This window comes from Engraulis encrasicolus, chromosome 9 (genome assembly GCF_034702125.1).
Source record: "Engraulis encrasicolus isolate BLACKSEA-1 chromosome 9, IST_EnEncr_1.0, whole genome shotgun sequence".
NCBI lineage: Eukaryota > Metazoa > Chordata > Actinopteri > Clupeiformes > Engraulidae > Engraulis > Engraulis encrasicolus.
The window spans coordinates 1,026,283-1,038,782 of record NC_085865.1 but is presented as its reverse complement, the minus strand read 5'-3'; the positions used below and the strand labels follow the sequence as shown (position 1 = coordinate 1,038,782).

General features: G+C 45.4%; 1 protein-coding gene across 1 annotated transcript in view; it reads right to left on the bottom strand.

Annotated features, from left to right (window-relative positions):
- cdk8 (cyclin dependent kinase 8) overlaps positions 1-12,500 on the bottom strand; it is a 34,826-nt gene that overhangs the window by 1,014 nt on the left and 21,312 nt on the right. The window contains exons 10-12 of the mRNA XM_063206009.1: positions 9,860-9,957; positions 2,551-2,629; positions 1,358-1,525 (exon numbers count right to left, since the gene is read on the bottom strand). Of these exons, the coding sequence (XP_063062079.1) occupies positions 1,358-1,525; positions 2,551-2,629; positions 9,860-9,957 (345 nt within the window). The remainder of the gene's footprint in view (positions 1-1,357; positions 1,526-2,550; positions 2,630-9,859; positions 9,958-12,500) is intronic.

Sequence of the window (12,500 nt, the reverse complement as noted above, 5' to 3'; positions counted from 1 at the left end):
AGCAGTTCGGGCCCATTGTTTTCATTTATACCCATTTTTCAATGTTTTGTATGATGTTTGAGTTACAATGTTTATGTCAGAGGTGTGATTTATTGCCCTACCAGCTGCGACCACTACTCAACATGTTTTATAAAGTCTATTCGCTGCGACCACTACTCGACATGTTTTATAAAGTCTGCTAGCTGCGACCACTACTCGACATGTTTTATAAAGTCTATTCGCTGCGACCACTACTCGACATGTTTTATAAAGTCTATTCGCTGCGACCACTACTCGACATGTTTTATAAAGTTATTGTGTCTGAAGCTCCTACTTCAGTTTTGTGACAACGTTTTCTCCCAAGAGGTTGCTTAGCAACATTCACCAGCCCTATGATTGGACCCAGAGAGCAACAAACATCAGCAGTGCTATGAGGCAGTGGAGGAGAACATCCCCCTGGCTCTGTCTGCCTGCCTGCTCTGTCTGCCTGTCTGCCTGCCTGTCTGCTCTGCCTGCCTGTCTGTCTGTCTGCCTGCCTGCCTGCTCTGTCTGCCTGCCTGTCTGCTCTGTCTGCCTGCTCTGTCTGCCTGCCTGCCTGCCTGCCTGTCTGTCTGTCTGCCTGTCTGCCTGCCTGCCTGCCTGCCTGCCTGCCTGTCTGCCTGCCTGTCTGCCTTTCTGCCTGCCTGCCTGCAGACACTGTCTGCCTGCTCCGTCTGCCTGTCTGACTGCCTGTCTGACTGCTCTGTCTGTCTGTCTGTCTGTCTGTCTGTCTGCCTGCCTGCTCTGTCTGCCTTTCTGTCTGCCTGCCTTTCTGTCTGCCTGCCTGCCTGTCTGCCTGTCTGTCTGCCTGCCTGCCTGTCTGCCTGCCTGTCTGCCTGTCTGCCTGTCTGCCTGCCTGTCTGTCTGCCTGCCTGCCTGTCTGCCTGCCTGTCTGTCTGACTGCCTGCCTGTCTGCCTGCCTGTCTGCCTGCCTGTCTGCCTGTCTGCCTGTCTGCCTGCCTGTCTGTCTGCCTCTGCATGTCTGCCTGCCTGTCTGTCTGCCTCTGCCTGTCTGCCTGCCTGTCTGCTCTGCCTGCCTGTCTGTCTGCCTGTCTGCCTGGCCTGCCTGTCTACCTTTCTGCTTGCCTACCTGCAGACACTGTCTGCCTTTCTGTCTGCCTGCCTTTCTGTCTGCCTGTCTGCCTGCCTGCCTGGGGTGTGTGGCTTTGGTCGGGACAGCCTTCTCATACATTTGTTGCCATTCAGCTAGTGATTGGACGGTACAAGGTTAAGAAACAACCCTTTGCTGTCCTGCCTTCCAGGCCCTAAGGCCAGCCTACTGTGTGTGTGTGTGTGTGTGTGTGTGTGTGTGTGTGTGTGTGTGTGTGTGTCTAGTTACCTGGTAGTCTGAGGTCATGATGAGTCCACCTGAGGTAGTGGTGGGCGGGACCACGCGCACCTTCTTGAGGGGCGGGCCCTGGGCGTGGCTGTTGTCCTGGTTACCGGTATGCCCCGCCCCGTTGGTGTGGTTGGTCCCCTGCTGTTGCTGCTGGTTCTTCTGCATTTTCAACGCAACAAAAAACACAAGAAAGGCATACGTATGCGAACGCCATGGAAACGCAACAAAAAACACAAGAAAGGCATACGTATGCGAACGCCATGGAAACGCAACGAAAAGCACAAGAAAGGCATACGTATGCGGACGCCATGGAAACGCATACAGTACGTATGCCAACTAAGGATAGACCGATATATCGGGCCGATATTTGCATTTTTTAAGTGTATCGGTATCGGCCGATACGCGTGTGGTTTTGGCCGATACACATTATTTATTATTTTATGTCATTCAGGATTTTTTAAAAAGCACCAAGACACTTTATTTTTTTATTACTTGATTGTTAGACATTACTTGATTGTTAGAGTGGGTGTTTAAATGTTACAAGTTCTACTTCAATTTGATAATGTTAAAGGAATGTTTATTTTTAAGTTGAGACCTGGAATATTTGTCATTTTTTAACCTTTTATTTAACCCATATCGGCCCCAAATATCGGGTATCGGAAATCGGGTATCGGACAAGGGTGATGGAAAAAAAAATCATCGGTATCGCATTGGCCATTAAAAAACCTGTATCGGTCGACCCCTAATGACAACGGCAAAGAAACACATATGCCGAAGGAACGCATAAGCATGCATAAGTCACAGGAACACAAACGTAAACATACGTCAATGGATGGTGCTTCAATGAATGTACAGAATTGTGTAGAACTTTTAACTGTGTGCGATTTTATTGTTGAACCCCAGGAAGAATAACTGGGTCTGCGCCCAGTGGGGATCCTAATAAACTAAACTAAGCTAAGCAAAAGGAACACAAATGTACACAAAGCCGATACTGCTATTACACGAAACAACGCAACATCTTGTCACGTTCTGTTCACTTGAAAGCAGCATGGGAAAAAAGTGTTGCATCTTTAAATCTACATGGAAATGGACTATAAAACAAATATCAAAGGTGGAAAAAACAATTGAGCAGGGGGGTCTGGCAGGGGGGGAGGGGCGGTGAGCAGGGGGGGGGGGGGTCGGTGACGTCTTACTTTGTCTGCCTTGTCTTCGGGCTCGTCCTCATTCAGGAACTCCCTCTTGGGGTAAGGTATTTGACATCCGGCAAACACACTGTGGAGGGGGGGGGGGGCAGGGAGAGAGGGAGAGAGAGAGAGGGAGAGAGAGAGAGAGGGAGAGAGAGGGAGACGGAGAGGGAGACGGAGAGGGAGAGGGAGAGGGAGAGGGAGAGAGAGAGAGAGGGAGACGGAGAGGGAGACGGAGAGGGAGACGGAGAGGGAGAGGGAGAGGGAGACGGAGAGGGAGAGAGAGAGAGAGAGAGAGAGAGAGGGAGGAAGAGAGATTTGGACCATAAGGCTTTGTCACAAGATACAGGAGATGTTATGAGGACAGATTTCAGTCTAAACTCAATTTTGTCCAAATCTGGAGTTCCTGCTGGAGATACCGCTTTGTATCGCAGCACTGCAAGAGGCTCCACTGGACTGGGCAGCACTGCAAGAGGCTCCACTGGACTGGACAGCACTGCAAGAGGCTCCACTGGACTGGACTGCAAGAGGCTCCACTGCACTGCAAGAGGCTCCACTGGACTGGACTGGGCAGCACTGCAAGAGGCTCCACTGGACTGGACAGCACAGCACTGCAAGAGGCTCCACTGGACTGGACAGCACTGCAAGAGGCTCCACTGCACTGCAAGAGGCTCCACTGGACTGGACTGCAAGAGGCTCCACTGGACTGGACTGGACTGCAAGAGGCTCCACTGGACTGGACTGGACTGCAAGAGGCTCCACTGGACTGGACTGCACTGCAAGAGGCTCCACTGGACTGGACTGCACTGCAAGAGGCTCCACTGGACTGCAAGAGGCTCCACTGGACTGGACTGCACTGCAAGAGGCTCCACTGGACTGCACTGCAAGAGGCTCCACTGGACTGGACTGCAAGAGGCTCCACTGGACAGCACTGCAAGAGGCTCCACTGGACTGGACTGCAAGAGGCTCCACTGGACAGCACTGCAAGAGGGTCCACTGGACTGGACTGCACTGCAAGAGGCTCCACTGGACTGCACTGCAAGAGGCTCCACTGGACTGCACTGCAAGAGGCTCCACTGGACTGCACTGCAAGAGGCTCCACTGGACTGCACTGCACTGCAAGAGGCTCCACTGCACTGGACTGCAAGAGGCTCCACTGGACTGGGCAGCACTGCAAGAGGGTCCACTGCACTGGACTGCAAGAGGCTCCACTGGACTGGGCAGCACTGCAAGAGGGTCCACTGGACTGGACAGCACTGCAAGAGGGTCCACTGGACTGGACTGCAAGAGGCTCCACTGGACAGCACTGCACTGCAAGAGGGTCCACTGGACAGCACTGCAAGAGGGTCCACTGGACTGGACTGCAAGAGGCTCCACTGGACAGCACTGCACTGCAAGAGGGTCCACTGGACAGCACTGCACTGCAAGAGGGTCCACTGGACTGCACTGCACTGCAAGAGGCTCCACTGGACTGGACTGGACAGCACAGCACTGCAAGAGGCTCCACTGGACTGGACTGCAAGAGGGTCCACTGGACTGGACTGGCCAAATGGGAAACCCAATAGCTCTCCTCCCAGCCTTCATCTCAATGCATTAGGCCACCAGTCAATACCTCGTCGTCCATTATAATTACACTGCACACTGGATCGCATCAGAGGACCATTAAAAACATTAATAGTCATCAATGATAGATGGGCTGAGAGGCCTATGGCTATGTACACTATACATATTATAAACACTTTGCTGTTGATCAAGGAATTCTTCTGCAAAACTGGAGCTTAGGTGCCGTTAACCAGCATTTTAACTTAGTCATTGAGAAAGGAGATCTTCTACAAATTTAACTGCTGTTTTAAAGTGATACTGTCCCATTTTTGGAAATAAGCTTATTTTACACCTCCCCTAGAGTTAAATAATAGGGTTTTACCGTTCTCCTATACTTTCAACCGTTCTCTGGGTACGGCAGTGCAAATTTTACCTCCAAGCTAGCAGTTAACATTGAGTCCTATGAGACCAGTTAGCCGCCAGCTGGTCTCATAGGACTCAATGTTAACTGCTAGCATGAAGGTGCACTGCCATACTCAGAGAACAGTTAAAAGTACAGGGGAAAGGTAAAACTCAACAATTTAACTCAACGGGAGGTTTAATATGAGCTTATTTCCAAAAATGGGACAATATCACTTTCAAGGTGGACCATTTCAAAGGGCCCCGAGTTCAGTGGAATAAGAACATGTGCATGGTCATGTACTAGTGGAATAAGAACATGTGCATGGTCATGTACTGGAGGTAGGGAAATGGCTACCGCTGTTGTTACAACCATTGACAGTAAATAGAATGGACGCCAAATCAACGCTATTTGCCATTCAACGCTTTGAAGCCAGATTTGGGAACATTCCAACTTACATTCCACCTTAGCAACGCCAAACGCAGGTGCTGATTGGACAACAACAAGACTTCTAACGGTCAATCAAACCATGTTCTGATGCTCATTGGTCAATTTAACTTTTAATATCTCTCTAAAATAAAACATCACCACAAAAAATCACCACCCTGGTAAGTTGGAGAGCAAGGGGACCTACTAGTTGTTCGAAAAATGATCCCCCTGGAGTGGCATTTAAGGGAGATACAGGGTTTTATGTCTCTCATAGGAATGAATGGGATTTGGCCATTTTTTGGTCTTTTTGGGTCCAACCTTGGCTCCAACTTGGCTTCAACAATAAAATAGAATTTTGGCCTCCATTCTATTTACTCTCAATGGTTACAACAGAAATGGCCATGGAGAGCTTACTTAACATTCACAACATGTGTATTCACATGCCTGTGTTTACTTAAATGCCTTTTTTCACAGTAATTAAAAGACAACACATGTATTTGCATGCCTGCATTTAGTGTAATGCCTTTTCACTGGGCGTCATTATACTGCATCATGTTCTCCACTTCAAATAAAGACATGCAGCATCAGAGGGACAGTTGCAGGATCTGGGTTACAGTAGACACACTGAACCAAGAAGCAGTGTTACGCTCTTCCCCTGAAAACTGCAGACACACTGAACTATATTCCTATCGTTCATGGCAAGTGTGCAGTTCTGATGACATATTTTGGAGTAATTGCGATGATTTTTTAAAGTTCTGAATTACTGTCTGGGAACCGGCAAGTATTCCAGAGAACTTTGTAGTTAAACTTGCGTCTGGAGCTCGCATTACTGTGTGGAGGCAGAAACGATCAGATTAACTAGCAGACACGGGATGTGGTCGCAAGGTTTCCAGAAAAAAAAATGGCCGAAGTAAAATATTTTTCCTTCTCAGACGTCAGAGAGCATAACTTTCTTGGTGTTCACAACAACATGATGTAAACTCAACAGGAATAAGTGTCTAGACTGCAGGCGGTTGCTGTGAAATGACACATCCAGAGACACGAGGGACAGATGGCAGCATGTAGCTGCTTGTTAGTGATGTTTCAAATCCCCACCATACCGGTCCAGCCAGGCAAGCGGCTCAATCTCATGGAAAACAACAACCCTGTCTGTTCCTTCACTACTTTACAACCCTGTCTGTTCCTTGCCTACTCTGAGTCAATGTGGATGACAGTAACTTCTAGCAGAGAGAAGCCTCAGTCATCTGGCCACAGGAGGCTTGCTGAGGTGCTGTGGAATGGATATGAAGGTGAGGCACGCACATCCCATCTTGGGCATTAACACTGATGTGTGTGCTGATGCCTTGCTGACACTGACATTCGGATGAGGTGCAAATGTTCAAGTTCAAGTTAATTGTTTTGGATGAAGGCATTTCAAGTTCAAGTTTATTATCGCTTTATCAATAGTATAAAATACAGTAGCAGCTGGAGAATGCACTGTAATTGGTCAGCAGTAGACCAGACTCACTCAGAGGTGGGCGGGGACTGCTGATATGACTACAATACAATAATAAGACTCACTCTGAGGTGGGCGGGGACTGCTGATATGACTACAATACAATAATAAGACTCACTCGCAGGTGTATGTGTTGATATATATGTCTATAGTGATAAACTCACTCGCAGGTGTATGTGTTGATATATATGTCTATGGTAATAAACTCACTCGGAGGTGTATGTGTTAATATATATGTCTATGGTAATAAACGCACTCAGAGGTGTGCGTGTTAATATATATGACTATAGACTCATAGACTATAGAGGTGGGCAGGGGCTGTTGATAAGACTATAATAAATAAACTCACTCGGAGGTGTATGTGTTGATATATATGTCTATGGTAATAAACTCACTCGGAGGTGTATTTAAAGGGACACTGTGTGAGATTTTTAGTTGTTTATTTCCAGAATTCATGCTGTCCATTCACTAATGTTACCTTTTTCATCAATACTTACCACCTCCATCAAATTCTAAGTATTCATTATGACTGGAAAAATTGCGCTTTTCATACATGAAAAGTGGGATCTTCTCCATGGTCCGCCATTTTGAATTTCGTAAAATAGCCATTTTTAGCTGCAAAAAATGACTATAATTGGACCATACTAGAAAATATTTGTTTATTACTTAGTATACTTTCATGTAAAGATGAAATTTGGCAATAGGGAGCCTAGTTTCAATGAGCAGCATAGTTGCAGTACCTTTTTTGACCATTTCCTGCACAGTGTCCCTTTAATATTGTTTCTGTCTACAGTGATAAACTCACTCGCAGGTGTATGTGTTGATATATATGTCTATACTATAGTGATAAACTCATATGACTATAATAATAAGACATATGTCTATAGTGATAAACTCATATGACTATAATAATAAGACATATGTCTATAGTGATAAACTCACTCTGAGGTGTGTGTTGATATATATGTCTATAGTCATAGACTCACTCGGAGGTGTATGTGTTACTATAGTAATGAACTCACTCGGAGGTGGGCAGCGGTTCATCTCTTTGAATCTCTAATTAGTGATCAACTAAAAGAGTTTTTAACTAAAAATAGTATTCTGAGCCCAGTTCAATCAGGCTTTAGGAAGAAACATAGCACAATCACTGCAGCTGTAAAAGTAGTAAATGACATCAGCTGCATTGATGGCAAAAAGTCTTGTGCAGCATTGTTTATAGATCTCTCCAAGGCATTTGATACTGTAAATCAGTGTTTCCCAACCAGGGGTACGTGTACCACTAGGGGTACGCGAGCACACTGCAGGGGGTACGCGGAAAAATGTAATAATAACAAATATATTGAGTGTAGTCACATTGGGATAGAGGAACAGAGTCTGAATGAGGGCGAGGGGGTACTCATAATATGAAAAAGTTGCTAAGGGGGTACGCAAGACAAAAAAGGTTGGGAAGCACTGCTGTAAATCATAGTATTTTATTACATTCTTTGCACAGCATAGGTATGTCTGAAAAAACTTTACTTTGGTTTAAAGATTATTTTACAAATAGGCATCAATGTGTCTCCTGTGATGGTCTAACATCAGGAAGAGCTCAAATTAAAATTGGCGTTCCACAAGGTTCCATTTTGGGGCCATTATTGTTCACCATCTACATAAATGATATCTGTGCATATGTAGATGCAAATGTGCATCTGTATGCAGATGACACTATTTTATACTGCTATGCCCCATCTCCTTCTGAGGCATTAGCAAAACTTCAAGTAGCTTTCATAAAAAGTCAGGAAAATCTACTCAAGCTACACCTGGTATTGAACTCAAACAAAACCAAATACATGTTATTTACAAATTCTCGCACTAAAATCTTGCCTCAAATAAATACTTTACAGGGACAGGTAATAGAAAGAGTGTCAAGTTACAAATATTTAGGCTTTCTAGTGGATGAAGACCTAACTTTTAATTCTCATGTGAACAATTTGGTGCGTAAATTAAAAATAAAGTTAGGATTTTATTATAGAAATAAGGCATGTTTTAATGTTAGGGCCAGAAAGGAGCTAGTCACTTCTACATTTGTCTCTGTATTAGACTATGGTGACATTATTTATATGCATGCTTCTAAATCTGTGCTACAGGCTCTAGATTCTGTTTATCACTCAGCATTACAGGTACGCTTTATTACTGGAGCCAGATACTCAACACATCATTGTGACCTTTATAGTCTGTCAGGTTGCCACCCACTGTCAGTACGTAGGCAGCTTCATTGGCTTACTTTTATTTACAAAGCAGTCATTGGTCTGCTTCCCTCTTACTTGTCATTGTTTTATTCCTCAAAAAATAGATATAATCTTAGATCAAAGAATATTATTGTCTTTAACCCACCTACCCCTAGAACCAACCTTGGGAAATTAGCATTTCAATACAATGCCCCCTCAACTTGGAATGAACTTCAGAAACAGCTAGGACTAGACTTCATTCCACCGTCTGATTTTAAGGCACGTATTGCGGACATCTTGCAGTATCAGTGTGAGTGTTTTTGAGGTTTTGCAGTGAAAAAAATCTGCGTAGCATGTCTTATTTTCATCCTGTAAGTGTCTGCATTGGTCTATGCTTCTTGTTATGTCCTTGTTGTGTATTTTATTGATGAGTGCTGTTTGTCTTGCTTGCATGTTTTTGTTATGTCCTGCTTATTTCTCTATGGTAATGTCTTGCATGTTTTTATGTCTCAATCTTTTATGCTTTGCTGTCTGTGGATATGTTGTCTTTGTGACTTGTTTGTTTCTGTCTGTACTGTGTGTCGTATGGAGTGCGTTTTGCGTTTTTGCTGCTCTTTTGGCTAGGGCACACTTGAAAAAGAGGCAACTGCCTCAATGTGTTTTTACCCTAGTAAAATAAAGGGGAAATAAAAAAAATAAAATATGACTATAATAATAAGACATATGTCTATAGTGATAAACTCGTATGACTATAATAATAAGACATATGTCTATAGTAATAAACTCACTCTGAGGTGTGTGTTGATATATATGTCTATAGTAATAAACTCATATGACTATAACAATAAGACATATGTCTATAGTGATACACTCACTCTGAGGTGTGTGTTGATATATATGTCTATAGTAATAAACTCATATGACTACAATAATAAGACATATGTCTACAGTAATAAACTCACTCAGAGGTGTATGTGTTAATATACAGTAATAAACTCACTCAGAGGTGTATGTGTTAATATATATGACTATAATGAACTCACTCAGAGGTGTATGTGTTAATGTCTATAGTAATAAACTCATATGACTATAATAATAAGACATATGTCTATAGTAATAAACTCATATGACTATAATAATAAGACATATGTCTATAGTAATAAACTCACTCAGAGGTGTATGTGTTAATATCTATAGTAATAGACTCACTCGGAGGTGTATGTGTTACTATAGTAATGAACTCACTCGGAGGTGGGCAGCGGTTCCTCCAGGAAGTAGAGGTCCTGCATGGCCTGCTCTGATGTTATCCTGCGGATGGGGTCCATCGTCAACAACTTCTGCAGCTGGAGAGGGGAGAAGAGGAGGAGAGAGGAGGTGAGAACAGGAGAGGAGGTGAGAACAGTAGATGTTATCCTGCGGATGGGGTCCATCGTCAACAACTTCTGCAGCTGGAGAGGAGGAGAGGAGAAGAGAGGAGGTGAGGAGGTGAGAAGAGAGGAGGTGAGAGAGGAGGTGAGAGGAGGTGAGAAGAGGGCATGAGAATAGGAGAGAACAGGAGAGGAGAGAGGAGGAGAGGAGAAGAGAGGAGGTGAGGAGGTGAGAAGAGAGGAGGTGAGAGAGGAGGTGAGAGAGGAGGGGAAAGGAGGCGAGAAGAGAGGAGGTGAGATCAGTAGATGTTATCCTGCGGATGGGGTCCATCGTCAACAACTTCTGCAGCTGGAGAGGGGAGAGAAGAAGAGAGGAGGTGAGAAGAAGAGAGAGGAGAGAGGAGGTGAGAGAAGAGGGGAGAGGAGGTGAGAAGAGAGGAGGTGAGAAGAGAGGAGGTGAGAACAGTAGATGTTATCCTGCGGATGGGGTCCATAGTCAACAGCTTCTGCAGCTGGAGAGGGGAGAAGAGAAGAGGAGAGAACAGGAGAGAGGAGAGAGGAGAGAGGAGGTGAGAGGAGGAGAGAAGAGAAGAGGGCATGAGAGGAGGAGATAACAGGAGAGGAGGTGAGAAGAGAGGAGGAGAGAAGAGGGCATGAGAGAAGAGGAGAGAACAGGAGAGGATGTGAGAGAAGAGGAGAGAGAAAAGGGGAGAGGAGGTGAGAGAGGAGGGCATGAGAGAAGAGGAGAGAGAGGAGAGAGAGGAGAGAGATGAAGAGGGCATGAGAGGAGGTGAGAACAGGAGAGGAGGTGAGAGAAGAGGAGAGAGGAGGAGAGGGAAGAGGGGAGAGGAGGTGAGAAGAGAGGAGGTGAGAACAGTAGAGGAGGTGAGAAGAGAATAGGAGAGAACAGGAGAGGAGAGAGAAGAGGAGGTGAGAAGAGAGGAGGTGAGAACAGTAGATGTGATCCTGCAGATGGGGTCCATCGTCAACAGCTTCTGAAGCTGGAGAGGGGAGAAGAGGGCAGGGGAAGAGGGCAGGGGAGGGAAAGAGGAGGCAGGGGGTGAGGGGAGTGGAGAAGAGGATGGGGAGAAGGAGGAGAGGAGACAGGGGTGAGAAGAGTGGAGGGGATGGAGAGGAGTGGAGAAGAGAAGCAGAGGGAACAAAAGAGGAGAGAGGGTGTGAGAAGAGAGGAGTAGAGGAGGAGGAGGTGGTGATAAGGAGGAGAGGAGGAGAGGATGGGGAGGAGGTGAGAGGAGAGGAGTAGAGGAGAGGGGAGGAGAGGAGGAGACAATACCATCCAGCAACGGCAATGGGAACTAAAACCCAACCAGTCTGCCCAATGGGAATTGCCGCATCATGACAGGAACACTCAGACTGCAGCTGGACCCTTCTGAGAACAGACGCAACACTCCGGAATGACAACTCACTGAAGGGTGAAGGTGAGAGTACGGCCGCCGCCACCACTACTCCTGCTGGCCGAGGACAAACACTATAGACCCTGAAATGTTGCTAGAGCCTAAAGCTGCGTGTACATCAAAAGCAACCTACGCTACCCGAGTAGCTGAGATCACTGAAGAATGTTCACCATGAATTCACTTTATTCACTCTGGACGTGACATTGACGTGTTTGATTTAGCTAATCACATAACTGTTCTGGCTTGTCAGCCTGGGACATTCAGAGATGTGAACATTCCAATTTGTTTTTGACAAACCGTGTCATAGCTCATTACCATAATATTACCGTAACTTGACTTTAATAGCGCCTCGCTCCTGGCAAATTCGATTTGGTCGCTTTAGTCGCCAACATACTGTAGGTAGCTGATGGTACAGTAGCTTACTACACACACTGGTGTGGAGGGGGACATCCCAAGGACTGGCGTGGATTAGCAACAAGCCCGGCAGAATAAATAGATAGATAGATAGATGGATAAATAAATAAATAAATAAATTGCAGAATAAATCATTCTACAGAGTATGGCCTGCTACTGAGCCCCCCTGTGAGTTGCATCCCCGTACAGAACAACTTTTTAATGAAGAAGAGGAAACTCAGCTGCAGTGTTGCCAACAGATGTTGTTTTGGCATCTTGCCACTCGTATTAGAATTTTTTTTTCATCAGCGGATTAGAGGGAAAGGTTGAAAATCATCTAAAAGTTCAAATCATGTTGTTGCCTAGCAATATGAATGAAAACATCGCCCTATATACAGTATATATCATTACTTATATAATGGCCTACAGTGTAGTAAACAATAATACAATAAACAGCACTAGACTATAGTGTTTTTCGGAAATAAGGAGATTTACGTAAAAGCCGCCAGATTTGTCACTTGTTTTCATTTGAGTTTAGAGCTCAATCCCAGAGTCAGATGACCGAAGACAGTGCAGAGGTTTGCTGTGGCTTTGTGAAGCCCCATTCCCTCCCATGTACTTGACAAAATACCATAATGATGATTGTTCCTGTGTGTGTGTGTGTGTGTGTGTGTGTGTGTGTGTGTGTGTGTGTGTGTGTGTGTGTGTGTG